General features: G+C 27.0%; 5 protein-coding genes across 6 annotated transcripts; 2 read left to right on the forward strand and 3 right to left on the reverse strand.

The window, feature by feature from the left end:
* The first annotated feature begins 2687 nt into the window (after positions 1–2687).
* LOC111680924 (RING finger protein 141-like) lies at positions 2688–4344 on the forward strand. Its single transcript, XM_023442637.2, has 4 exons — positions 2688–3087; positions 3158–3386; positions 3446–3717; positions 3935–4344. The coding sequence occupies exons 1-4, from the start codon at positions 2942–2944 to the stop codon at positions 4080–4082; spliced, it is 795 nt and encodes a 264-aa protein (XP_023298405.2). The 5' UTR covers positions 2688–2941; the 3' UTR covers positions 4083–4344.
* A 31-nt stretch (positions 4345–4375) lies between these two features.
* On the reverse strand, positions 4376–6423 carry LOC111680923 (sin3 histone deacetylase corepressor complex component SDS3). The gene is made up of 7 exons (XM_023442636.2): positions 6187–6423; positions 6020–6125; positions 5742–5958; positions 5585–5683; positions 5349–5517; positions 4862–5079; positions 4376–4797 (listed from the first exon to the last, which is right to left on the reverse strand). The coding sequence occupies exons 1-7, from the start codon at positions 6293–6295 to the stop codon at positions 4696–4698; spliced, it is 1020 nt and encodes a 339-aa protein (XP_023298404.1). The 5' UTR covers positions 6296–6423; the 3' UTR covers positions 4376–4695.
* Positions 6424–8595: 2172 nt separating this feature from the next.
* Positions 8596–9559, reverse strand: LOC111680917 (40S ribosomal protein S10b). Its single transcript, XM_023442629.2, has 2 exons — positions 9485–9559; positions 8596–9208 (listed from the first exon to the last, which is right to left on the reverse strand). The coding sequence occupies exon 2, from the start codon at positions 9205–9207 to the stop codon at positions 8737–8739; it is 471 nt and encodes a 156-aa protein (XP_023298397.1). The 5' UTR covers position 9208; positions 9485–9559; the 3' UTR covers positions 8596–8736.
* A 1634-nt stretch (positions 9560–11193) lies between these two features.
* Positions 11194–13551, forward strand: LOC111680921 (probable myosin light chain kinase DDB_G0279831). 2 transcript variants are annotated; one of them, XM_046945877.1, is made up of 2 exons: positions 11194–11384; positions 11457–13551. In XM_046945877.1, the coding sequence occupies exons 1-2, from the start codon at positions 11366–11368 to the stop codon at positions 13013–13015; spliced, it is 1578 nt and encodes a 525-aa protein (XP_046801833.1). In that variant the 5' UTR covers positions 11194–11365; the 3' UTR covers positions 13016–13551. The 2 variants fall into 2 exon arrangements, with proteins under 2 accessions (XP_046801833.1, XP_023298403.2); XM_023442635.2 differs by having other exon boundaries at positions 11194–13551.
* A 148-nt stretch (positions 13552–13699) lies between these two features.
* LOC111680918 (nose resistant to fluoxetine protein 6) lies at positions 13700–18288 on the reverse strand. The gene is made up of 8 exons (XM_023442630.2): positions 17943–18288; positions 15867–16266; positions 15724–15797; positions 15461–15660; positions 15273–15388; positions 14953–15166; positions 14212–14868; positions 13700–14132 (listed from the first exon to the last, which is right to left on the reverse strand). The coding sequence occupies exons 1-8, from the start codon at positions 18217–18219 to the stop codon at positions 13944–13946; spliced, it is 2127 nt and encodes a 708-aa protein (XP_023298398.2). The 5' UTR covers positions 18220–18288; the 3' UTR covers positions 13700–13943.
* Between the last annotated feature and the right edge of the window lie 8490 nt (positions 18289–26778).

A 26778-nucleotide genomic window follows, 5' to 3' on the forward strand; every position in this document is an offset into this window, starting at 1 on the left:
AAGCTACATTAAGCTACTATTCAAATCAAACATCGATTTTTATTTAAAACGCCCAAAAAGCGAAAGTTTGTGATATTTCCCCTCAAAAAATAGATTTTTATATTAAAACCCCCCCCCCCCCCCAAAAAAAAACAAACAAATTGAAAAAATTGTGAAATTTGTCTTCACTTATATTTACAAAAATCCGTTTTTATATGAAAACTCGTCACTTTTGGACATTTAAGACATTTTTCAAGTTTGTTTATTAAGGGCCGATAATTGCAAAAATTGGCATTGTCATTATGTTAAACTTATTTAGAGAGATAGTAGTATATTTGACATAGTTATGGCCTAAAAAGAATACATCGGAAGGTCGATTAATCAACCATTTTCATAGGCTTCCTATGTACGTTTGGTCTAAATTTTATTAATATAACTAGAAATTGCTACCGAACAAGGTCATCAACATCCAGCCGAACATATCTTAATCGCTTCTATTATAAAAATAGTTTCAATTGATAAATTTCTAAAAAAAATGTTATAAATAATATTTTCCATCACACATACACATTTATGTATATGAAACACCTAAAATCGGCATCAAAACTTATAGGCTTATGGCCTATAGGCTAGGTTATTGAATATTGTTAAATAAAATAAAATAAAATAAAATAAATAAACGCTCGAATTGAAAAAATGGTTATATGTGATATTTTTTATCAAAACTGTTTTATATTGAAAAGCTTTAAACAAGCTGTATTTCTGTATAATGCCTGAAATCGCATGTAGGTCATTTATACCAACGGTTCTTAAATATAATGAATAAACGATAATATGCTTTTATATATGTTACAAAAATATTAAAAAATATAGGTATCCAAGTTTTCATAAAAAGTGTTCTCGTTTGAAAGGACAGAGATGAGACTAATCGCCTTCATTATATTGATCCAGCTTTTTTAAATTGAAAAATCCATAGAATTTCGTGCATATAGTCAAAATAGTTCTTAGGTATTTTAAAATTCAAAGTGGTAAAGTTATATTTTCTTAACCACATTGAAGAATTCAAACTTTCTCGTATAATTTTCTCGAAAACTTAGCCTACATATTCAGCTCACCCCTCTGCAATCAAATTTATAGAAACACAAGTAGGAAAGTATAGTCGGGCATGGCCGACCATATAATACCCTACACCATGAGTATATTTTAAAAATTTTTACTTTTTATAAAGAAACTTATGTTGAATATTATTCCAAAATATTTAAGCAATTTATTGATAAAAAAACAAAATTTCTAAATGAGGCTTTATATAGGTGAAATATGGGCCGATCCTCGGTAAATTTGGGAAAAGGATTTTAAAATAACAGTTAGTTTTGTTGAGTTTCATTGCGATACAAATGTTTACCAGTCAATTTTAGACGTCAAATAAGGACCAATCCTTACGAAAATCTGCAGTGTCATTTATACTTATATAAAACTTTTTTGTACCAATTTTTAGAGAGATAATAGAATATTTGATGTAATTATGGCATAAAAAGTTCAAATCGGATGGTACGGTTGTATGGGGGTTAGGTGAAATAATGGACCGATTTCAACCATTTTCAATAGGCTTCGTCCCTGTGCCAAAAAACATGCTTGGTCCAAATTTCATCAATTTATCTTAAAAATTGAGGCCTGTACCTTGCGCACAAGGTTTACATGGACAGCCAGCCAGACGGACGGACGGACATGTCTTAATCGACTCAAAAAATGATTCTGAATCGATCGGTATACTTTAAGGTGGGTATTGGACCATTTTTTTTGTATGTTACAAACATCAGCACAAACGTATAATACCCTCCCCACTATGGTGGTGTAGGGTATAATGACTCTTTTCACGACAATACTTGATAAAGAAATTATCATTAAAGTTAAGCTTTCAGGATCATAAATCTTCAAAATGATGCAATTGAAACCGAAATCTAAATATTTGCAAAATTCGGGACGTTTAGAAGCTTAACTGTTTTATTACAATTGGAATAAATAAAAAATGTACTAACATGTTAACTAAATAATGTAGAGGTACGTTTTCTTTAAGGCAAAACTCTGGTCGTGAGGCTAAGATAGGTATGAGAAATGTAGACTTGAGTTCCAAGTACTATCTTAGTAGATTTATATTCAGACATGGATATTTAATAGAAAATATAAAAAATTATAGAAAAATGCACTTACCTTAAATAAGATGACGCCGATTACAAGAACCAGTTTGTATTAAAAACACGTTCACTACAATTAGTTTTACACTTATCGCTGCTGCTACAATAACTAAGTTTTAGTTTCCACTATTTTATTTATAGAATAGTATTTAATTCACTTTTATTATTTATTTAAATTTTCACTTTTTAAAATTTAACACTACACTTGTTCTACAATCATATACATTTTATTTTACAGTTACAAATGGCGCATTCAAGCACATTTAACTTAATTCAAGCACGGATGAAACTATCAAGGTTGCCATATTCATTTGAATATATAATTTACGTGGAGATGCCATACCTTTCACTTTTATTTTTTATGTATGTAAATAAAGTGAAATAACTGACTTCATTATTTGTGTATATTATCAAATGTTTACCAAATATATTTTCCATACAAATTATTGACCACTTTGTATTTATATATTACTCTGTTAGCATTTGCTTGTAATTTTCATTAATCTGTCAAGCTTTGTTGCATCAAGCATGTTATCTCACATTCATTGTTTTTATAAACAACACACACTCGCAAAGAAGTTAATATCTTGATGTACACAAACAAATTGTCAATTTCGCAAAACATTTCGTATAGTAAAATTTCTAATTGGACCGTGAATAACGCAATTTAAAAGAACAATAAATTTACAAAATGAAAAACATTTCTTAAATATTTTCTAGACATTTAAAGAACAATAAATATAACATTAAAACAAATTGATAAACAAATAATGGGTCAGAATCAAAGTTTGACGGATTCTCTCCCTGATGTGGATAGTGTCCATATGCAGGTCGTTCGTCACACTAAAGTGTTATCGGAAATAAATTCCTTAACTTACGAGGATTTTAAAACATGTCTGGATAATTTAAATACACTGTAAAAACATTATTGAATTTCATTAAAATAATTGTATAATTTTATTGATTTTTCTATTTTCACAACGTAGTTCTCGCAAATGTATTGATCCCAATGGCAAGCAACTGGTATTTTTAATTAAACGTGGTACTGACACTTCATTGTTATGGAAAGCGACCGTAAAAATAGCTTGTATTAAAGTGGATCCCCAGACACGCCAAATACATTCCTATAAATTTTTGAATCTTAAACAATTCTTATGTGTATTTAAAACTTTTCAGTCGCATTTGGAAAGTTTAGTAAGAAGTGAAAATCAAAGAGTAACTATATGATCATTACAGATATTTTCATTTATTTATATGACTATTACTGGTTGCAGGACATAAGACGTGGCTCTCAATCAACACCGGAAGATGAGGAACATTCGAATAATCTTGATATGACGACAAACTTGCCACAACAATTTACCGCTTCAATGTTTATGAGTGCTTTGGGCAGTAGCACTGACAGTGGCAGCGGCTTAAGTAGTCCAACGACATCAACTTGTTCTCACAACGATCATGTAGACGAGTGTTCTATATGTTTAGATCGTTCAACCGAAGTTATTTTACCTTGTACGCATAGCTTTTGTACGCCCTGTATAGAGCAATGGTAAGCAGTAGACCAATGACTTAAAACTCCCACGCATTAAATTGTGTTTTACTTAATTATTAAGAGTCAAAATTCAATTGGATTAATTATTTTATATTGAAAGCAACAAATTCAAAATGTTTGGTTGTTTTTAATGACAACAAAATTTTGTAATTAAGAAAGATACTAAATTAGAGTTCAAATGGCAATAATATTTTTAATTAAAATTTCTTTTTAGGAATGTTAATAATAAAACTTGCCCGATATGCTGTGAAACTTTGGAAAGTACGGACGATACTTGGGTCATGTCAAATATACCAGGTGTGGAAGAAATTAATGAAGAAATTTGTGCAGAATTTATGAACTTAGCTGCTAAAGAGCAATAAAAAACTAACATTTTGAGAATCTTAGCTGGCTTAATTACAAAATAAATTTTGGAATATAGCCATAGCAATAGTTTCATTCTACAATGAACAATCCCAATTCCTCATACTACTACATTGTCATAAATGTAATTAATAATATTTGTTGTTTCTTATATGAAGCGATTTAAAACACAATGTTTAGTAATTTGTATTTATATAAAAGTTTGTTTTTATGTTATTTGTATTGATATTTTAACAATATATACATATATTTAAATTATAACCCAAAAACTGGACAATTTTTCATAAAACTTTATGTTGTGTATTTAAAAAAACAAATTACAAAGTATATTATCTTTTATATATAATTTTGTTTTCTTAATCTTGTATAACGGTTTATATTTAATTATAATTAGTGTTTACAAGATACTTTATGTACTTGTATGTTGTATTTATATGATCTTAATGCTATTTACATACATACGTACAAACTACAGCTGAAGCAACTACATATAAATAATTTTCTTTCTAAAGTTATATGTCTTATTTATAATAGATTTGAATTAAAATACATTAATATTATTTAAGGATGAGTCAAAGCAATAATAACAGGAATTTCCGTTACAGCTTGTCATCAATTGGCACGTCTTTTTATCGTTACTTTGCCCTTAGCTAAATGAGACATATTTATTTTAACTTTACTGCTACTACTGTCGTTTACTTTTTTCACCCATACCTGTTTTAATAATTAATTAATACTGATACAGATTTCGTTAATAGAAACATTTTAAATTACTTACCACTTCGTTGCCAATAGCAGTGATTGTGGCAGCAAATTTAGGTAAATCTTTTCCTTCTACATAAATCTGCTGACCACGATGAAACCATCGTTTTTCATACAGTAATTTTCCATCTTCTATGCGAGTTTCAACAAAGTGACAACCATTATCGGAAGCAATTGAGTTTTGTTGGTGGTTATTTGATGAATACGAACTGCTAATGCCATTTTGTTGCAGAGCTTTAAAAAAAATAAATGTGTTGAATTATTTACATATTACACAACAGGCATGGAAAATTATGGGAAGTTTTTTTCTTTATATTTTGACTAGTCCAGACAAATTAGTACAATGACTAATCATTGTACTAATTTATTGGCTGACTTTTTATACAGTAGCCTATAGAAATGTCTATTAATTAATTAATCGATTCGTCTTAGCCAATCTAGTAACTGGTTTTGTCAAAAGTACTGAAAAAACACAGCTTTTCCATGTCCGGTAATAAACTTACTAGGAGTAAGAGGTTTGCCTCTTTGAATGGTTTTTAGATCATTATCTATGTCCTTTTCATCCAACATATACACCAATAACTGTCCTGTGGTCGGTTTTCTACGCTTTTCTACAACCGGTACGGGATCATTCGGTCGCCTTCTAAGTTTTCTTGTAATGGTAGGCTTTATCTATGTCAAAAAAAAATATAATTTCAAAAACTTTAATTATATGTTAACGTAAATTAATGTTTTTTACCTCCATTGAATCATTTGTTAATTCCAGACTATATCTCTCATTTTCTATAACCTTTCTACGTTCTTCAAAATCTGTTAATATGTTATCCTTAAGATCAATCTGAAATTAAAAGAATTATTTAATAAACTATTCAATAGTTATTTTTATTGAAGCATACCTTCTTTTCATCATATTCTTTCTGTGCAGCTTTCTTTTCCAATATGTAGTCTCTTTCAACACACTCTTGTAGATAATCTCGGTAAATTTCATTCAGCCGTAAGCGTTCTTTATACTGATTTTCCAATTTTTTTAATCTTTTCATATATTCTGGATGTGATAAATTTTTCAATTCTTCCAATTGTTTATTCAAGCTAGCCAACTTATGTTGATACATTCTAAGGCGAAAATAATCAAAACTGAAAATCGACCACACACCCTGTAAAATTGTTTACTTACTGTTCCTTTAGTTCATGGTTCGTGCCATTTGTATTGTGGGAGGCACTGCTGTAACCCTGACTTCTTCCATTATTGCGGAATTCTGTTTCGCTAGCATCATCTGTATCTATATTTTTAATAAAATAATTATTTTAATTTTATTCTTTAAAATAAAAGAAAAATCGAACCTTCTTCACTATCATAGGCATTCTGTTCATAGTTATTGGATCGTGAATCCTCGTTATAATCAGCAAAACGTTCGTCGTCACTTGCCATGTTGTATGTATTTAAAGACATTTATTATGGGGTGATTATATTAATTAAAATCTTTTCTTTTAAATAATTTAATTTAAATTTTAATAGAAAATTGACTTGCTGCACTAAACAAACATCTTTACGCAGCTGATTTGCTTGAGGTTTGTGTGTATACATTAAAAAAATCACGTATTCAAGCATGCTTCTTCTTTTCAATGTTTCAATCACACTGGATTGCTGACATTTAGATATTTTTTTTAATTATAACATATCTTAAATTTTTATATTAAAACAAATACATATTATATTCTTAATTTAACTTGCAATATTATTTTGCTTTTTGTTAGTAAAGCTAAAATTTGGGGAATTCTGATACTTTTAAAAAATTAATTTCAAATTTATAATCAATTTTAAAGATTTTGTACAATAGCTAAAACATAAATTTAATTAATAATTCTAGAAAAATAACAGGTTTTCTAAATTTTCTTTAATCAAACAAAATACGTTTACTTTAGAGTAGGTATATATATTATAATATATTATAGAAATTACAAGTGGGATGGCAATTTTAAAAATAAAAATCAAAATTTCAAATTTCAAATTTATCTTTCATTTCAGTGAAAGTTAACATTTATAAAATTTCGATACAATTTTATAGAATAAAAAAATCGAATTTACTTAACAAAATCGATCGGAAAATAGCTACGGAATTAGAACCATTATGTGCAAGAAGGCTTATAGTTAACAGCCAATAATAATGGGATAATAATAACACAGAGCAATTTTTTACATGATCATTACTTGTAAAGTAGAATTAAAAGAAAAACTTTCTTTTAACAATTACTTGTAGTGTGTAAATGACCAATAACTTGTAATTAAAGTTTTGCTAATTACAATTAAATGTAGTAGCCAATTACAATTACTTGTAATTTAGGTACCTCTTATTACAAATTACATGTAATTAAAATAAACAAAATTCACAATTACAAGTAAAATTCCAATTTCAAATAATTGTAATATGGAAAACATCAATTACGTTTAATTGTAATTTACAAAACTTTAATTACAATTTCAAATAATTGTAAATGGCTAAAAAAATTAATACAATTACTTCAAATATAATTGAAAATGAATTGATAATGTCATGTATAATTCCAGTTTGTTTTTATAAAAATCTATTACAAATATCTTTTATATAATTCTAATTTAGTATTTGAAAAACCAGCTTATTTAATCAAATAATCTTCTAGCAAGTGTGGCATGAAATTAAAATGTTTAAATTTATTTGAAAAGCTTTTTTATTTCATAGATAAATTATGTTTTACTATTTTATTAAGCTTCAAAATAATTCGAGTTAAAATCTTCATTCGAATGTTTTTTTAAAAAAATGCTACCCAAATACATGTATCTACTAATTCATTCATAAGTATAAGGCCATTCCAATCATCACTAGATCATGATCCTTATTTTAAGCAACAAATTTTGCTTAAAATTCATCTAAACATTGAAAATTATCTGTTCTCATATACAATGTTAATCACAAGTATATTAAGATGTAATGCAAAAAAAAAAATTATTAAAAATTTAAACTTCATATCCAGATTTTATATACAACTTCATGTCCAGATTTTATATATAAATATATCAAATTATAAGTAACACAAAGTAAAGCACACAACATTGGTTACAATTCCGAGTACTTTTTTTCCTTATGTGTCTAGCTCGAAATTACAAATCTTTTAATTGAAATCTGCTCCAAATTCAAAACATATTGTAATTTAATATTTGCGATTACAAATTACTCTTTTGAAATGATTTGTAATTTAAAGAAAATTGTTTTAAATTTTTAATAAAAAATATTAAATGGGAAAATTCAAAACGTTAGCAGTGGCATTTCTTTATATTACGATTTCATAAAGAGTTTTGAGACGTTTCTGCTTTCAAATCGAATTACATAGTAAACCCTCAAAACCCTCAGTATATTTTGAAATGCTAAACGAGGTATAGCTAACAAACCCCTTGGTTACTCTTATTCATATTAAGTATATTCTATAAGCATGGCTTAAACTATAATCCTTAAGCAAAACTTGGCAATTTGATACTGAAAACTATAAATATTGTCAAAAAAATCTGATGAATCTTGACAATTTCAGTTAAATATTAATCTTTCCAATGCACAACACAAATACTGAAGTTTGTTGATATCATTTGTTTACAAATAATTTTAATCACATCACAAACTATGAAGAATTTCTTTTATCTGAACAGATACTAATCCAAAATGTTCACTTTGTTGACTTTTTGTTTTTTTGTGGAGAAATATATAAAATACACTTTTGTTGTTTGTTTTGTTTCTTTTAAATATTTTTATATTTTATCATTTTCTTTTAAAATAGAAAAACATCTTTGTTGCATGACGAACAAAAAGATTTATAAAAACTACTTGCAGAGGTTGAATATCACCCATGTCACATTTAACTTATTTATTGGGGACGACCACGACCGAAACCGCCACGGAATTCAACATCACCGGCACCAGCGCCTACATCACCCTTCTTGTCAGCACCACCGGGGGCACGTCTGTAAGCAGAGCGATCTTCACCAGTCTTGCTAACATCACCGGAACGAGCAGCAGCAGCTGGGCGGGGACGTACAGTTTCGGGTCTGGTGGGACGCTTGAGAGTGGCGGGAACAATCTCAGGAGGCAAGTGCAAGTAGCTACGCAAGAACTCAATACCTTCGTTGGTCAAGTACCAGTAGTAATGTCTCCAGGCGAATTGTTCCTTAACCAAGCCACGGGAGTGGAGGGACTGCATTGTTTTGATGACATGCAAGTTAGGAATGCTCTCGAGCTCGGGGTGCTTAGGAGCATGGGTATCTTTTTTGGCTACGATAACACCCTCTTTGAAGAGGTATTCGTAAATAGCGACACGATGAGCCTTTGGCATAAACATCCTGCAAATAAATAGAACACAAAACACCAATTAGTTTTTTGTAATTATAATGTTCCGTCATTATTTATAAATCTATTCATCTTTTTCTTCACAACATAAAAAACTCCTACCTTCAAGGTAGGAATTTTCATTTTTTCCATTATTTATTTTTCATTGCGCACAAACTAATAATTTTCACTGATACACTTTTCATATTGTTTTTAATTTAAATTTATTTTCACATATTAGTTTAATGATTGTAAAGATTTTTAATGATTTTTTAAAGAATTTTACATACTTTAGCGTCTTCTGTGGAGCAGTCACCGGAAAGAAAGGAAAATCGAGTTGACAGCTGTCATTGTGTTGACATTTATGAGTAGTTTGACTACTCGATATCAGGTGGCGCTTCTATCGAAAAAGTGTGTTTATTTGTCATATTATATACTCATGAAACACAATTGTAGTATTTTAAGTTGGTAATTCAGGGAGTTATATATATTGCTATTAAAAGTGTTATTTAATTTTATTATATATTTATACACATATACAAATTATTAAAAATGTTTATTGTTCGATTATTTTTTAAAAAGTTTTAATAGTTATAATTAATAACAATAATATTTAGTTTATGAAAATCTGAATTACATTTTTTTTAATTTATATGAAATTTATTTTTAATATTTATTCCAATTTAAGCATTCTGCCTTCTTTATTATTTGACATTTTTATTTAAATTTGTTTTTGACCGATACTATATTAAAAAAATACTTTTTGTGAATTATCTTCCAATTTAAATTAGATTATCGCTTGTTCTAATCGAAATAAAATTGTGAATGAAATATTTTTTTATATATATAAATCATTAAAATACCCTTTCTTTCCTTTTGTAGTTAAACTATTTTTCCAATGCGTCCATTTTTTTGGTTTATTTTAGTTTTCAATTTGGCTGTGAATAATGTTTTTTATTATTATTACATATTTTATTTTATTTTATTTTTTATGTTGTCTAAACCGTTACTGTGTAACTTTTAATTATATTTCTTAAAAAAAGGTAATTTTTACGATTTCTAAAAATTTTATTACTGTTATTTTAGATCCTTATAAAAACCTTTAAATAAATAGCCGTTCACAATCGATGTCGTATCGTTTTAGAGTTGTAAGTCATAAAAAATTTTCAAATAAAATTTTTTGAAACAAAAACAAATCAATAACAAGTATGAATGTATAGTTGGACGTAGCCGACCATATGATACCCTACACCAGTCAGTAAGTATGTTAAAAATGGGGATTATTTAAAAAAATAAAGCATTTGGTTAACTTTATTTTGGAATATTTTTACTTTTTTTTGGCAAAGAAAGAGAGAGAGAGGAGTAGGGCAAAATATGGCCCTATCCTTATAAATGTTGCTAGGGGGAGTTAAGTCTTCTTCAATATTATTTATGTAGAATTTAAAAGTGTTATTAGTGTTTGTAAGTGAATTTTGACCTTTAAGTCATTTTCTGAAGGGTAAAATGAAGCCCGATCATTGCAAAAATCGATAGCGTCATTTAAAGTTCTATAAAACTAAGTTTTGTCGACTTTTGTTAACATAATAGATCATATAAGCCAGACGGACGGACATAGCTTAATCGACTCGGAAAATGATTCTAAGCCGATTGGTATACTTTAAGGTGGGTTAAGGATTTAATTATATTATTATATAGTATACAATTCATATCAATTTTAAACTACTTTAAAACCACTTTTAATTCATTTTTTCAACTTTTCACAAATTTTAACAAATACCAAAACACAATTTAAAAATGGCGACATAAACAATGTTAGAAATTTTCAAAACAAACTTTGACAACTAATTTTATTTTTCTATAGAAACTATAGTTAAAAAATAGTCAGCTGTTCAAGTGATGCTACTTTATTAATTTACTTTTAGTGGATTGAAAAGACCACCTTATACAATATCCTCCTCAGAATGACATTTCATGTTTATGTCAGATTTTTGTTTTTGTAATATTTATTTATTGTATTATTTTTTTATATTTAATATTTATTATAATAAATTTTGCCAATAAAAAAAATATTGTGATTTTGCAGTTGAATAAAAGAAATAAAAAAGTTTGTTTATATAATAATTACATAAATTTGTCCAATAAAGTCACAATTTACTGATGAGCAAATAACAATGGATGGCATAACCACCAGTATAAATGCAATATTAAAAAATTTGATTAAAAATTTTAATACATTACTCGATTGTCCTGTGCGTTTTTCAGGCGATTATGATGGAAAGAAAGTGCATAATTTTATAGAATATATTGAACATTATAAAAGAATAAAGTGTATAGGCGATGAACAAGCTTTGCAAGAGCTACAATTTTTATTGTTGGATCAAGCACATACGTGGTGGCTTCGTAGAAAAGCAAATTTAAATACTTGGTCGGAAGCACTAACGATCTTAGAAAATCAATATTCCAAACGAAGGCCAGCTCATGTAGTCTATATGGAAATACTGAAACATCATTATGAGGACTATGAGACTAAGGATGATTTTATTGATGATAAAATTGAATTGTTTAATGAGTTGTCCCAACCTGAATTAAGGGAGGAAAATAAATTACAAATAATTTATGCGTTATTACCAAATGAAATACAAAATAAAGTGAAAATTGTAGATATTAGTAATATAGAAGAGTTAAAAGAACAATTAAAGTTAATTAAATTGGATAGTGTTCAAATGGCTGCTACTACAGATGATAATGTAATAAATGATACTAGCTCTACAGCAACAGAAACCGTAACACAAAATAATAATGTCAATAAGGACTCTGTTAATCAAGAACCAAGTAATCAGTCAACGATTATGTGCACGGAAAAGAATGAAGATCCTGAAAGAGATCCTATAATTAAAGTAAGGCGAACTGAAGATTTAATGCCTTCTGATATTAAGGAAGAGGACGCCCCAACACAACAGGAAGAGTTTATAAACACCGATACTGAAACCGCAAATAATGCAATACATATAAATCACGAAGATTTTCATATCGACTCGGATATAATGAATCAAATAAATAATATAATTAATGAATCAGAAATGAATATGAATGCCATAAACAATGATGTTGAATCTCCCTCAGTTGTAAAACCAGTAACAAATGGCATTGCCTCTTTGGAACTACTAGGCTTTAATATAAGAACCATCAACCAATTACAATCAGAAATAACACACAAAACATCTTCCGACAACCAATGTAATAAAACGTCATTAAATGTAACAAAAAAATTAAAAATACGTTGCTCTTATTGTCGTAAGTGCAATCATACTGCACAGGTGTGCTTTAAAAGAGCCAAACATATGAAAGAATTTCCAGAAAAATTTTTGGGTTTAAAAACAAAAGAAAATGATATTATAAACTCAAAAAACAATGAGGAGCCAATAGAAACTATGTCATTAAACAATACTAATATTAGTTCTTCAAATGTTTCCACTGCTGAAACTATCATAAAAGTACCAACTATTTTATCAACTCAATCAACCTCAATACCTCAAACATCGCTTACAACCACATCTAGCGTCGTTACAACTTCAACTGCTGTGATTTTAAATAATATTCCTGAAAAGTGTATTAACTCCTCGCTGTTGACAACAAAATTAATTGCACCTATTAATGGTAAAACAACAAACAAAATTTTGACATCAAAATTACGCAACATAAATACACCATCACCAAAATGCCATCAGTGTGGCACAGTGGGATTTTACAAAAGCATTTGTCCCAATTGTAGTCCTATATATAATAATAACAATAATAATCATAATCCGTTTGGTAAATAGTAATTTTAGGAAAATTGTAACTATTGTATATATGTACTTCTATTTGGGAAGTAATTTTAATTTTTAAGTATTTTATTTACAGAATTTATTTGTTCTATTCAAAATCGGTGCCGTATTGTTATATCAATTGATGTCATAAATATAAAACTAATTTATTCCAAACAAAAAACAAATCAATAATGAATAAATAACGACATACTACGATATAATCACACGACATCGATTGCGAATTGGACAATAATTTTATTTATTATTTTTGTAGTATTTTATAAAAATATAAAATTATTTTATTTGTTTTAATACTCTAATGAGGTTTATTGGTTTTATTTAGAAATAAAAAAATTAGACTTAATGAATAAGATTTATTGTAAGAACCTGTAATTCTTTTAAGAATTGTAAATTGATTATTGTATTTCAATTGTTAATAAGATTATTTAAATTTAAAAATAATGACAACTTGTATATAAGTCTGACTTTTTGTTAAATAAGAGAAATAAAATGTTTATATTTTGCATTCAACTTTGAAATCCACTAAAGTTATTGTTGTATGAAATTATTTTATGAATTGATAATTGAGTCGTAATTCAGGTCTGAGTTGGGGAACATTTCTCGCGTCATCGAGAAATGTTTGTAGTAAAGTAAATGTGATATAATATAAAAAAAAAAAAAATGCGTTTACATTTTAATACAAAAATTGTTTAATATATTTTTTCTTAGTATTATTGTTTAAGTTTTAATAAATAAGGGTCGTATAAAATACGAAATAAAAATACGGTCAAAATTTGTTTTTTTCTAACATCCATTGTATAAATAAATTAAAATCAATTCGTTACTTTACACAAAACATACTTAAAATATAATTTGTGTATTCTATTCTATTCATTTTTTTGGCACGAAACAAATATAAGACTAGTTGATTTCTAAAAACTTATGCTTTGCTGGGATTCTCTGCGGGTACAGCATCAGCTGGTGCTGAGGTGGGTTCAATCTTCTTGGGTTTAGCATCACCACGTCCAAAGATGGCCTTTTCAATACCCAAAATAGGTGATTCAAAGGCGAGGGTAGCGAAAATGGAGGCGGTTAAAGTTAAACCGAAATCGTGCCACCAGCGAAGAATCTAAAAATATTCAAAATAAAATGCAAATGTCATAAATCTATATAAGATGTTTTATATATGTTGATGTGTTGGTACTTACAGCATCGTAATCCGAAAAGTGTGTATCGGTTTGTAAACGAGCAGCATTAACCAACTGAACAATTCTGTGAATGACATACATGCAGTAGGTCAAACGACTGAAACCGGTAAAGAAGCCCCATGACAAGAAATCGTTGATGATACCACCATGTCCGTTGTAACAGGCCCAAACGATCCAGCCAATGGCAAGAGCCCAAGAGGTACGACTCAAGGGTTCAAAGATGGCACCTTCATAAATGGGAGAGTCGGGATTTTCAGGACGAATACGCCAGTAAGGGCCCCACAAATCGGTAAGCATAACACCGAAAGCCAACAACCAACCAGTGATTACCCATTGTTTCTTCATGGGAATCTTACGGCCGCGATTTTTGGTAAACAAGAAGTAACCAAAGATAACACCAATCAACCAGGTAGGAATACGGGTATGGGTGGGATAATAGGTAAGGCGTTGACGTAAATCAACTTGATTATCTTGTACACGGAAGAGGGTAAAGTCGTTGTACATAAATGTTGCAACTGTACAACCCAGGCATAAAATAAGGAAAATGACAATGGGAACTAAGGCTTTCTTGCCCCATTTCCATAAGGGAATAAGGAAGAGCGGAGATAAAACATATAATTGGGTATCGACAGCCAAATACCAAGATTGACTGATACACTAATCATACGTTAAGAAATTTGAAATTAATATTCATTGTTATTAAATTTTATTCAAGAAAGTGATGATATTTGTACTACTTACGATTTTGTAGGGGAAAGCATAATTTTGGACATACAATAAAGTTGCCCACCAGGTATCTTCACAACGTTTATCTTGTGTTCCCAATTTCATCCACATGGGACCAGCACCAGAGTATTTATACAAAGACATTATGTATAAAATAACAACGGCGACCACTGGGGTCAAACGAATATAACGATGGAAGTACATCATCTTAATGTTAAGATAACCCTTGCTGTAAAGAAATTTTTAGAAAATGGATGAAGATAAATCAATTAGTAAATTTAAATCAAAGAAATCGAACATTAAGAGTAATTATGAAGATGAATTTTAAAACTTACGTTTTTTCCATTTCACGGAAAGCACCCCACAACATCAATAAACCAGACATAAAGAAGAAAGTATCGACACAGAGGGAACCGTTTTGTACCAACATAGAGTATGGAGTTTCAACCCACTAGAAAATTAAAAACAAACAAAAAACATTAATAATTATTATAAAATCTCAACGATCGACAATAAAACTTACGGTGTAAAATTTGTTTTTGTTAATGTGGGGCAAGTCGTAGAAAGTCATATAACCATGACCGAAAACGACCCACATCATAGAGAAACAACGAATACCATTAAGGCAATGAATTACATTAGGATTGTCAACTTTCTTGACAGTGAAAATCTTAGGAGCATTAGTAAGGACAGAGAAAGCCAAAAACAAGGGTTTTTTAGGTTCTAAATTAAAAAAAGGAAAACGATTAGAAAATTACATTTACATTACAGATTCTACAAACTTACGTTTATTTTTGGTTTGAATATAATCATAAATGGAACTGGTAATCATGCAGAATACAATAAAGCAGATAAAAACACTAAAATCGAAAAAATTAAAACAAAATTATTATTTTTTTTAATATGTACAATATTAAAAGTACACTTACATGGCGAATATATCAATGCCACGCAATTCAATAGGTTCATCAATCTTACAGAAATCTTCTCTAATCATATTGGCGGTAATTTCTTCGCCATAGTAAGTTCTAATGACTTCCTTTAGGATTTCATTAGTTTTAGCGGGTGAACAGGATTTAGGTACACAAACACCCAATTCAAAAGCTTCGGGATCTTTGCGTTTGTAACTAATAGCTCTGCTCCATTCATCACGTTTGTTGAGTTTGCTCATGAAACCCTTAATGGGAACCTTGGCCAAACAGTATTGACCTCTAATTTCATGATTTTCAGATACCATGCGTGTGGCAGCAATACATTCTTCAAATTGACCCATGCTAATGGTATGTCCCCACATAAGACCAAATGGTAAACGGCCCCATGAATCGGGATCTAAGAAGGTAAGGTAAATATACATATTTAGGAAAAAAATATATAAATTTTTTACAAAAACTTTTAATAAATTATTAAAAAATAAAAATATATAACATTTACATATCTATTCCCTAATTCGCTTTTTCTTAATTCTAAAGATGTCATTTATAGGATTAATTCTTAAAGTCCTTGATATATTAGTTGATTTGATTCCTTTGAATTGTTTTTAAGGACGTTTTTATCTTTCATAAACATAATTTTTTGAATCATTAAAATATTCACTATGATCTAACGTCGGTTTTTGTATGTATATGGTATGAAACATATACATATATACACGGAACCGGTTCGACTTGTTCAAAATAAAAAGGTTATCATTAATATATAAATGGTTGAAAATGTTATATTTTTTATTTTAAAATTATTATTTAAACATTTCTCTTAAAGTTTGTCTTTATTTTCGAGTATTTTGTTCGAGTTGGAATAAAAAGGATAAATAATTTAAATATAGATGTCTTCAGTAAAAAAAAAAAACATTTTTAATAAATTGAAAATTAATTAAACATACATTTATAAATTTTTCTACTAACGCTGTAGTCCTTTTTAATTAAACTTGATAAAATAAAAATAATTTGCTAAAAATAATTTTAACAGCTAACAAATCATTCTACGGTTTGAATGAATTTAAAGATTAAAGATTGCGCAAATACCATTATCTAAACTGAACGTATGAATTTCAAATTTTGTGATAGATTAATCAATTGATTAGAAAAAATTGCTTTTAATAAATAAAAGTTAAAAATATTAGTTAAAAAATGCAATAATTTAATAAAAAATATTCCACCCCTAAGGTTGGATTATTTTATGTTTTTATTTATGTTATTCATTCGAAAATATTGTGTTTTTATTATTCAGATTGTAAATCTTTAAAAATCCACTTCAAAATCTACTAATACCAATAAGTCAATAATCTTTAATTGGGGAAATTTATTATGCTTCAAAAATACGTAATACTATTTTATAGAGGAATTTTTGATTTATAGAGATTAGGTGCAAAATAAAAGATAAGCTTCAGTTAACGTTCTGTAAATCAAATTAGCCTTGTTTAAAATCTGTGATATTTATTACCAAGGTTGCGATTTGTATTGTAAATTTTTGTATTAAATTAAAAGATTTACAGCAATACATTTTTAAATATCTATTTTGAATATGTATTAATTCCAAATCTTGTGATTTTAATAAATGCGAAGGATTCGGAAATGGACATAAAAATAATTTTTAATAATTAATCAAATTTTAAAAATCAAAATTCTACTAGAGTTTTTAGCACTGTAAAATGTTGTGTAAAAAGATTTGTAAAATAGTGGAAATATATATTTATAACATGTTGGTATCAAAAATTGTTCTATAAACCTTTGATAAATTGTTATGAATAAGATGTATAACTTTAATATACACTCTTGCTTGTTTTCACTAATATAATTTTAAATTATTTAAGTTAAGGAACATTGTTATTTAAGTAACATGTATAACACAATATGTAGTAAATCTGAGTTGTAGGTCCTTTTTAAAATAGAACTTTTTTAATATCACATTTTTTTTAATAACAATGGAGAATAATGTTTTTTCATTTAAATTTTGCCTTTTCCACATATTAAATATAATAAATAATTAAATATTTTTTTATTGCTTACATTCAATTGCCCATTCATCGTAATTGCGTAGACCATTTAATACAGCGGCAATATCAGTATCACACTGGGTATCGTCGTAAGTTTTATGTGTTGAAATTGTAACATTTCCATATTCAGAAGATATTTGCGAACCGATGTCAAAGAATGCATATGCTAAATCACTTTTGAATGGAGACTGTCCAGCAGTCAATTGTTTATTCGATAAATCCTCAGCTAGAGTAACACTAACCAGCACAAGAAGTGCCAACGACACACCCGTCAGGATATGTCGAGCCATTTTTTTGCGTACACACCGTTTAACACTCGTTGAGCGTTGTACCGTTAAAGACTATATGAACTGACGTAAGACTAGTAGCTTTTATAGCTAATTCTTTTGATTTGATTATCTTAGCCAATTTTTAAATCGCTGTTGATAATAACAACAAATTCGTATACCTGTACTTAATATAATTTTATTTTTTTTCAAATTTAAATGGGAGAGAAATTTGAGGTGGGTACGCTATAAATTTCAACAGTTACATTAAATGTTTTATCGAATTTGTTTAACAACTTTACAAAAATTGTGTACTTTTTTTCTCATTTTGTACGTAATACTTATTTGGGTACAAACAATTCATCCCGTTTAGAAAGGATGAATTTTATGTAAATGCTTTTCTCATTCATTAAATTCATACTCAATCCAAAAGCTTATAGTACATTATAGAGAAATTAATGACCATTCTTATTTCATATTTTTTAATTTAGTTTAGAAAATAACAGATTTATTACTGTTATTTTCTAAACTAAAACAAAATTATCCAATTCACAATCGATGTCGTATCGTTGTAGCGTTGTATGTTATAAAATTTTTTCAAAAATATTTTTTTGAAACAAAAACAAATCAATAATAAAAAATACGATATACTACGATACAACCGCTCAACACCGATTGTGAATTGAACAAATATATTTTAGAACCTATTTCAATATTAATAGTTTCAACCTTTTTGTGAATTCAGATTTTTTAAACAGCTTAAAATATAATTCGTTATAAAATACCTACATTTGTTTGTATTAGTTGTTCAATACTTGATTTCAGAACCATTCTTGAGAATGATAGTTAGCACTTCAGCGCAAAATCAGGAGGATTACAATTCGTTTCGAAAGATAAATTTTCGATTTTGTATGTGTTTCGAAAGCTTTTTCTTCAAATCAAAATACGGCCAACAGGAAACATACTTTGTACTTTATTTAAGAATATTTAGGAAAAAAGTTCTTGGCCTAAAACATTAGTTATTTCTCAACTTATTTCTACAAATAAACTGTTAACTAAATAAGAATTATATTGTAAATTTATAAGAAATATATTTTTACACTTAATTTAAGAATTTCATACTTAAATTTTCAAGTATTTTTTTTTAGATAAAATTGGAAATAATAAACCTATAATAGACTTTCTGTGGACGAGTTAGGTAAATTGGATTATGAAATGGTGAGGTAATAATGTGTTAGTAAAGAAGTGTGAACCATTAATCTTAAATATACATATGTAATTTCAGCACAAAAATTGCTTCTGTAAATAGGAATCATTTAAAAATTCTTCAAATTTTGTTTCTAAACATATAACTATAGGGTATATAAAGTTCCAATTGAAACCTAATATTTCTTAAATTTATACTTGATTTTCTTTTGATAATAAAACAAATCTTTTTTTTGATATGAATATGAGTAAGTAAATTCTAGTTCCTTTAGCGAGTTCATTTTATTGTTAATCTTTTTTTATATAGTACTTGCTTTTTATTATTTTTAACTACTGTATTGGTCAATAACGTAATCAATTGAAATTGTATAATCTATACAACTAATAGAAGAGTTCAATTCATTAGTATTTTTTTCGCACTCTTATCTTTGGCTTTTTGAAGAGTAATACGAGTATTCTTTAGATTTATAAACGTACTTTCATCGTTGTAAGTGTGTGAGTATAATAAATTTATAATAAATTTTTAAATAAAAAAACACATATTGGAAAATCCTTAGCGTTTTTAAATCGTATGATAAGTAGACTTTGTATATGCTTATGATTGTTGTATTTTATGGGAAAGAGTTTACATACATAGATAGAAACTTTAAAGTTTTTAATTAAATTAATAAATCTAAATAAAGCATTTAAATTTATACACTGAAAATAATCCATGCTCAACTTTACGAAAAAATAATACGAAATGCTATTTAATAAAATCCATTTCTATTTTTACGAAAGTACGAAAACATTTCGTAATACTTTAGAAAATTTATTTTAAAATGAACAAAAATTTTTGAATAAATTAATATTTCGTATATTTTACATTATTTATTCAAAATTCCCTTTTTTCAATTTATGTAAATTAATTTTTTCAAGAATATTTTGCATTATACTAAAATATTTCGTACAATTTCGTATATATTATGAAAAAATTTCGTGGTGCGAAACAACGAACGATTCGTATAATGTACGACATTTTTCGTACATATTAGGCATGAATTTTTATCAGTGTATGATAGAAGAAAAATCTAATTTTAAATTCTATACTAATATGATATCATATCAATTTCTCATGCATAATTAAAAATTTGTTTGGTTTACCTTCAAACTTTGTAAGAGATATCAACAAAATATTGAAATTTAAATAGCTTTTAACCAAAACAATTATAGCTTAAATTAAAAAAGTAAAATGTAGCAAAATTGTAAACTTTATTAAAACCATAAGATTTAAAATTTCTAAATATTGTTTAGTTATAGATTGCTTAATAAAAATATTATGCATTTCTTCGAAAGAGTCAAATAGTCTACTTAGTTATTATTAAAAACAACAACTACACAAAAAAAAACAATGTCAATAAACAATTTTTAAAATTTCCTTAATGAATTTCTATTAGGGGAAGTTGTATTTTAACATTCAAAATATTGTTTAGTTATAATAACAAAAATTTTCAATAAAACAGCATTAAAGGATTTAAAAAACAAGCTAAATTTGAAATCTTTCCAACATATATTTAATCTAATCTCGATTGAAAACGTTTCAAGATTGTGATTTATTTTTTATAAAAATGTTTGTATGTACACAATGAAATTATAAAAATAAAAACTAATTTCCCATTGATTATCAAATATCATTGATATTTAAGGAAATCTTCAAATTTGAAAAAAATAATTTTAATTTAATATTAAGTATGATTTCATACCTAATGAATGACCTTTATAAGAACCCTAATTATAACAATATTCATTTAATATAAAATATTGGTGAGTATTAGTGAATGAAAAATGTTATATGTATTTTAAAATCAATTTAATGCATTAATATGAACAAGTTTGTACAAATACGGGTCGAAAATGCTCATTAAATACAATTTTAGAAAAGTTATTGTTGAGTAATGAGAGCATATTTAAATAAGTCACTGAAATGTGATCTAAAATTATTAAAGGGATTAACTTTTCGATCAGTTTTGAACAGACAAGCATATTTTTGATTACAATGCCCGAAATACTTTTATTATTCTGAATTTAAATTACGTTTTCGTATTCAGCTACACAACGATCGAAAATTGGTATTCCAACAAACAACGGAATCGTAAGAAAAAGAAGGAACAATTCCATTTTATTTCAATTCTTAATTATTTACCCCTATTCTGCATTTCGATTACGTTTACGCATTCATTTACGCAATGTTCGAAAAAAGGTTTTCCAACAAAAACTGAATCGTAAGAAAACGAAGAAGCAATTCTATTTCGTTTTAATGCTTTACGATTGTGTGAATTCTGCATTTCGATCGTAATTACGTTTTTGTAAGTTGTTGTTTATGTGGCTGAGAGTCGAATCGAAATGCAGATAACCAAAGTTGACAAACGGAGAAAATTTCAATTCAAATTGAAATGCAGAATAGAAGCCATTGTGTGTATTTTTCATTATGATCCTTTTGCAACTAGTTGTTTTAGTGACGGAGTTTCGAATCGAAATTCAGAATACCAAAGTTGCCAAACGAAAAAAATTTCGATTTAAATGCGAACAAGGGCGATTAAGTTAAAGGATTGAACATGTTTTGTGTAATAAAGATTATATAATTCGGCTGGAATTGATAGAACGACCTATTGCATCTAAGAGCAAGTTGCAGTATTAATAATCGAGTAAAATTATTTCTAATTTTTCTTTTTGAGATTAAAAAAAATATTAAAGAAAAAGGATTTATTTTGAACGGGTGATATACGCCTATATTTAACTATAAATTTAATGGAGTAAAATTGGGTATGTTTTTTTCATTTCGTGATCCTGAGTGCTTTTTAACTGACTTAAAAAGTATATTTTAAAAGCTTAAAAAAGTAAATTTTTCAAAAAGGATAAACATTTTCAAAGATACTTTTGATATTTCTTGATCCTGACAAAATAAAATAATACAAAATATTTCCCAACTCTTCTTGTCCTCTTGACAACAATTTCGGCACTGCTTGATCAGTAGAAGTATTTTAAAATATTTTTTTTTTTTTTGGAAACAATACTTTTTAAAACTTTGAAGTTCTTTTGCAAGGAAACAGGATCACAAAATAAAAAAAATTTGAACGCAGTTTTGCTTCATTTTGCCTTTATTGTCAGTCTTATAATATCTGGTACGTGTTTAATTTCGAGTGCTGGAGTGTTGTGACTTGCATTATTATATTATTATTATATACTACTACTATTTAAAATACTTAAAAATTTGACCGGATATTCACAAATAAACCTTATATAGTAATTTAATAAATTTATAACTTCTCCACCTTATGATAACACACATTTCTTTTTACCACCCAAGGCGAAATATTTCATAGCATTATTTTCAACATTTTTATTTAAATATCTTTATTTCGACCAATTCAATAGATGTATTGATTAAAATATTATTTATTTCTGTAAATAATACTACCTAGAAATATTGGACTTTAAACGGAGTTTTTTTCATTCTATTTTTTGCATAATATTACTTTTAGATAAGTAATTTTTATTTTTATATTATTAGTTACTATACTAAAACATTTTCATTATCAATAAAATATAAACTTTTGGATTTAAAATTACAAAAACATTTTATATAGTGTATGTTATTAGTGTTATTTTTTTAATTTTATAAGTTAATTTGATAACAACGCTACTTGATTTTATTATTATTGGCAAAATCAAAATTTTGTCGATGAAAAAGATAACTATAAATTGTTTAAGGGTTTGAAGAGTGGTTATATCGTTTTGTTGTTAATGCCAAAGAAAGTGGTGAAAGTCACCAATTGTTTTATAGCTAGGAAAACACATTAGTGTTATAAACACTATTTCATTAAGATAAGACAATAATCATTAAGTTTTTAAACGAAATTTCTTAATTTTTCTATACATGACGCAAATAAGGACCAATAAATCATTAATATATTATTGTGTATAGAAGAATCACCCCTATTCTGCATTTCAAGTTGAATCTAAATTTTCTCCGTTTGGCAACTTTGGTATTCTGTATTTCGATTTAAAGTTCCGCAATTAAAGAATCGTAATGTATTATTGTTGTTGTAGCAGCGCCACGTTTAAATTCGGTGTGACTGTGTTGACAATCTTTGGTAGTTGTTCGTTGAACTCCGAGTCGATCGTAATTAGGTTTTTGTAAGTTGTTGTTATGTGGCGGAGAGTCGAATCGAAATACAGAATACCAAAGTTGCCAAACGGAGAAAATTTCGATATTCCCGTGATATTCCCAAAATGGAAAAATACGATTAATATTACTTGATTAAGGTGGAATTTTTCCCTGTAGTTTGGAGTTGAGATCATTAATATTCGTTGGAATTTGTCATCTTTGGATCTGGTACTGTGGATGGCATATAGGGTCGATATTCGTTCTATTGTATTATTCTCGAAATTAATTGTTTAATTAATGATTTTTATTAAATTTTGTTAACATCGGAAAAATTTTTAATGACGTTTCCTTATAACTGTTCTGAAACTAGTTAATAATAATATGACATTTCTTTGAAACTGTTAAGATTGAGAGAAAATGGATCGGTGAACACTTTTATTTCTCAAACATTTTGTAAATTGCGTAGATTTATTTATTGGCCCCTACATTTCAATTCGAATCGAAATTTTCTCCGTTTGGCAACTTCGGTATTCTGCATTTCGATCCGATGGTAGCGCAGAATACACACATTCGTAAAGCATTGAAACGAAGTGGTATTACTTCTCCTTTTTCTTACGATTCAGTTTTTTGTTGGAATGTCTTTATTCGATCGTTGCGTAACTTAATGCGTAAATGTAATCGAAATGCAGAATAGGGGTGATTAACCGATTTCACCGATACTTCTTGAAACCAAGTCTGTTAGAATTATTGAATATTTTGTATGGTCTTCAGGAAATTATTTTCAGTAAACATACAACCCTCGCTATTCATAAAGGGTGAGAAACGTAACCGTAATGCAAAAATTATAAACATAATGAAAAACTTTTTAAGATTTATCTTAACTTTAAACATAAATTATGATATATTGGACTGTGTTATCATTTCGAAAAAGTTGCAAGATATTATCTACGATTATCCAAAACTTAAATAATTCTATTTAGGTACGTTCACATCGATCAAATATTTGAATATAAATGTCGTAAACAATATTATTTTGGAAATGTTTTCGTGCTCGTATCACTCCTATCGCTGCATTTGATTTTGAAGCTCCATTATTAAAACAAATAACTGCTTACGAAAAGGTTCCGATTGTAATTTATTATGCTTACAATCCCAAAGCGTTAACATGAAAAGGAATTAATGCTTCTATATGTATTACAAATCCGTTTTTTGTTGAGGGGTGGGGGGTTGGTTGATGATAACAGACTATCCAAAAACATAGCTCTCGATGTCATTTCAAATAATTCTTTTTATCTTTAAATATTTAATAGGCGTGAACGTACCTTTAGAATTTCAACATTAAAACACATAATAATTTTTTATTATTTTTTTATTTTAAATTATTTTCATACGTATTTTTAAATTAATTTTTCTTGTACAGTATAATATTATTATTATTATCTTTTTGTTATTATTATTCTTTTAATTAAATATTATTTTATAAACGATTTTTTTTATTATATAATATACAAATAATGCTGTTTTTTTTCTTACTAAAAGTGAATGCAATGCATTAACTTGATTATGATCTCTTATTACGTTTTTGTTTTGTTTTTTAGTTTAGTTATTATTCATCTACACATTACTAAATTAAGTGAAATTTTTATTATTTGTTTTAATTATGTTTTTATTTTATTCTTTATTGTATACATACATACAATTATAACGATGAAAATTACATTTTTATGGATATTTTGTTAATGCAGGTTACATGCACATACACACACATTCATTATTTATTCAATCGTGTATAAAAAAATGTGATAGTATTTATTAATTTAATTAAATTATGTTGTTTTATTTTACTTTACTTTTTGAGAGTAGATTTTTAAATGTATATTTTATATTTATTGTAGACTGCTATTATTATTAAATAAATGTGAGTATAGTTGATTTTTCACAATAAAACCAAATATATTATTTAAATGTTAAAGAAAGAAAAAAAAAAAAATAAAAGAAGATATAAATCATTTTCAATTATAAGATATTTTTTAAAAATCATGTTATTTTTTTGTTTTGTTTTCTTATAAATATACATACATTTTGAAATGTTTATTAAAAATATCTACACATTCTCTTGTCGAATAAATAATAACAACATTTTAATTAAAACACAGGCGGCGTTTGTTTCAAATAAATTGTTGTTATTTCTTATTCTCTCTTAGTTCTTAAAAATTGTAACACTTATTTTTTTACAGCTACATTTATTTTATATATATCTATATTATATTTTTTTTATTCAGTGACTTAAATAGAAATTAAAATTATTTTTATTTTTAATTTAAAAGTGCAACTATTTTTATAAATTAAACAGAAAAGACAAAAAAATAAAAATAAACTAAGACTGCAACGATTAAAAAAAAAATAACTGTATATGTATAGCGTTTAAATTACATTATATAAAAAAGTTTTATAAATATAATAATAATAATAAAAAATACTTTAAACTTAAATTCATTTAAAATTTTTTTTTGTTTTAAATTTTAATCACAAAACAGTTTTGGAATATTTTTTAATTTATTTTATATTTTAAATACTAATATTTACAATTTCTTTTTTATAAAAGAGGTTTTTAAGGATTTAGATGACTTTTTTTTTCTTTTTCTCATTTAAAAACAAAATAGAAATACAATTAAAACAAATTCTTTAAAAGGCGGCTTTAAATTTTAAAGATATTTATTTTAATATTTCCTGTTGTTTATGTATTATTTACATTATTTGTAAGTGATCTTTAAAAGTTAAGGCAAATTTATTTATATTAATAACTATATGTTTTTGTTGTTATAGTATTTAGTAAATATTTATATTTATAAAAAAACTTTACACTATAAACAAAGACTGGGCGGCTTTCTTTGTTTTTTTTTTTTATTTTATTTATTATATCCGTAGAATGTAGTGTGTGTTGTTGTTGTTTTTATTTTTTTTATTTATAACTACTAATGTACAAAATTAAAACGCGGCAGTTTGTTTTTCATTAAGGGTTAAATACACTATGATGGAGACATATGTAAACAAATGAGAGTTGGGGATTTTGTTTGGAAATTTGTCATGTTTACAAATAGTTTGTTCCCTGTTAAGAATGCCATTGAAATCGTTTTGATATCACTAGTTAGCAAAACTAGTTGATTGAAATTATTTTGAAATTTTTAATACAATTTTGCAAATTTAAAACTTGTTAAATATTAACGAAA

The sequence above is a fragment of the Lucilia cuprina genome, chromosome 3, assembly GCF_022045245.1.
Source record: "Lucilia cuprina isolate Lc7/37 chromosome 3, ASM2204524v1, whole genome shotgun sequence".
NCBI classification, from domain to species: Eukaryota; Metazoa; Arthropoda; class Insecta; order Diptera; family Calliphoridae; genus Lucilia; species Lucilia cuprina.

What these genes read in the sequence shown, in the direction of transcription:
- LOC111680924 (XM_023442637.2), top strand. Translation starts at nt 2,942, where the DNA reads ATGGGTCAGAATCAAAGTTTGACGGATTCTCTCCCTGATGTGGATAGT. An exon ending in CTGGATAATTTAAATACACT is followed by an intron (nt 3,088 to 3,157) that starts GTAAAAACATTA and finishes TTCACAACGTAG; the next exon opens with TTCTCGCAAATGTATTGATC. An exon ending in TAAGAAGTGAAAATCAAAGA is followed by an intron (nt 3,387 to 3,445) that starts GTAACTATATGA and finishes TACTGGTTGCAG; the next exon opens with GACATAAGACGTGGCTCTCA.
- LOC111680923 (XM_023442636.2), bottom strand. Translation starts at nt 6,295, where the DNA reads ATGTCTTTAAATACATACAACATGGCAAGTGACGACGAACGTTTTGCT. An exon ending in TGCCTATGATAGTGAAGAAG is followed by an intron (nt 6,126 to 6,186) that starts GTTCGATTTTTC and finishes TTAAAAATATAG; the next exon opens with ATACAGATGATGCTAGCGAA. An exon ending in TAACAAATGATTCAATGGAG is followed by an intron (nt 5,518 to 5,584) that starts GTAAAAAACATT and finishes TTTTTGACATAG; the next exon opens with ATAAAGCCTACCATTACAAG.
- LOC111680917 (XM_023442629.2), bottom strand. Translation starts at nt 9,207, where the DNA reads ATGTTTATGCCAAAGGCTCATCGTGTCGCTATTTACGAATACCTCTTC.
- LOC111680921 (XM_023442635.2), top strand. Translation starts at nt 11,366, where the DNA reads ATGGATGGCATAACCACCAGTATAAATGCAATATTAAAAAATTTGATT.
- LOC111680918 (XM_023442630.2), bottom strand. Translation starts at nt 18,219, where the DNA reads ATGGCTCGACATATCCTGACGGGTGTGTCGTTGGCACTTCTTGTGCTG. An exon ending in CGATGAATGGGCAATTGAAT is followed by an intron (nt 16,267 to 17,942) that starts GTAAGCAATAAA and finishes TTACCTTCTTAG; the next exon opens with ATCCCGATTCATGGGGCCGT. An exon ending in ATGCTTTCCCCTACAAAATC is followed by an intron (nt 14,869 to 14,952) that starts GTAAGTAGTACA and finishes ACGTATGATTAG; the next exon opens with TGTATCAGTCAATCTTGGTA.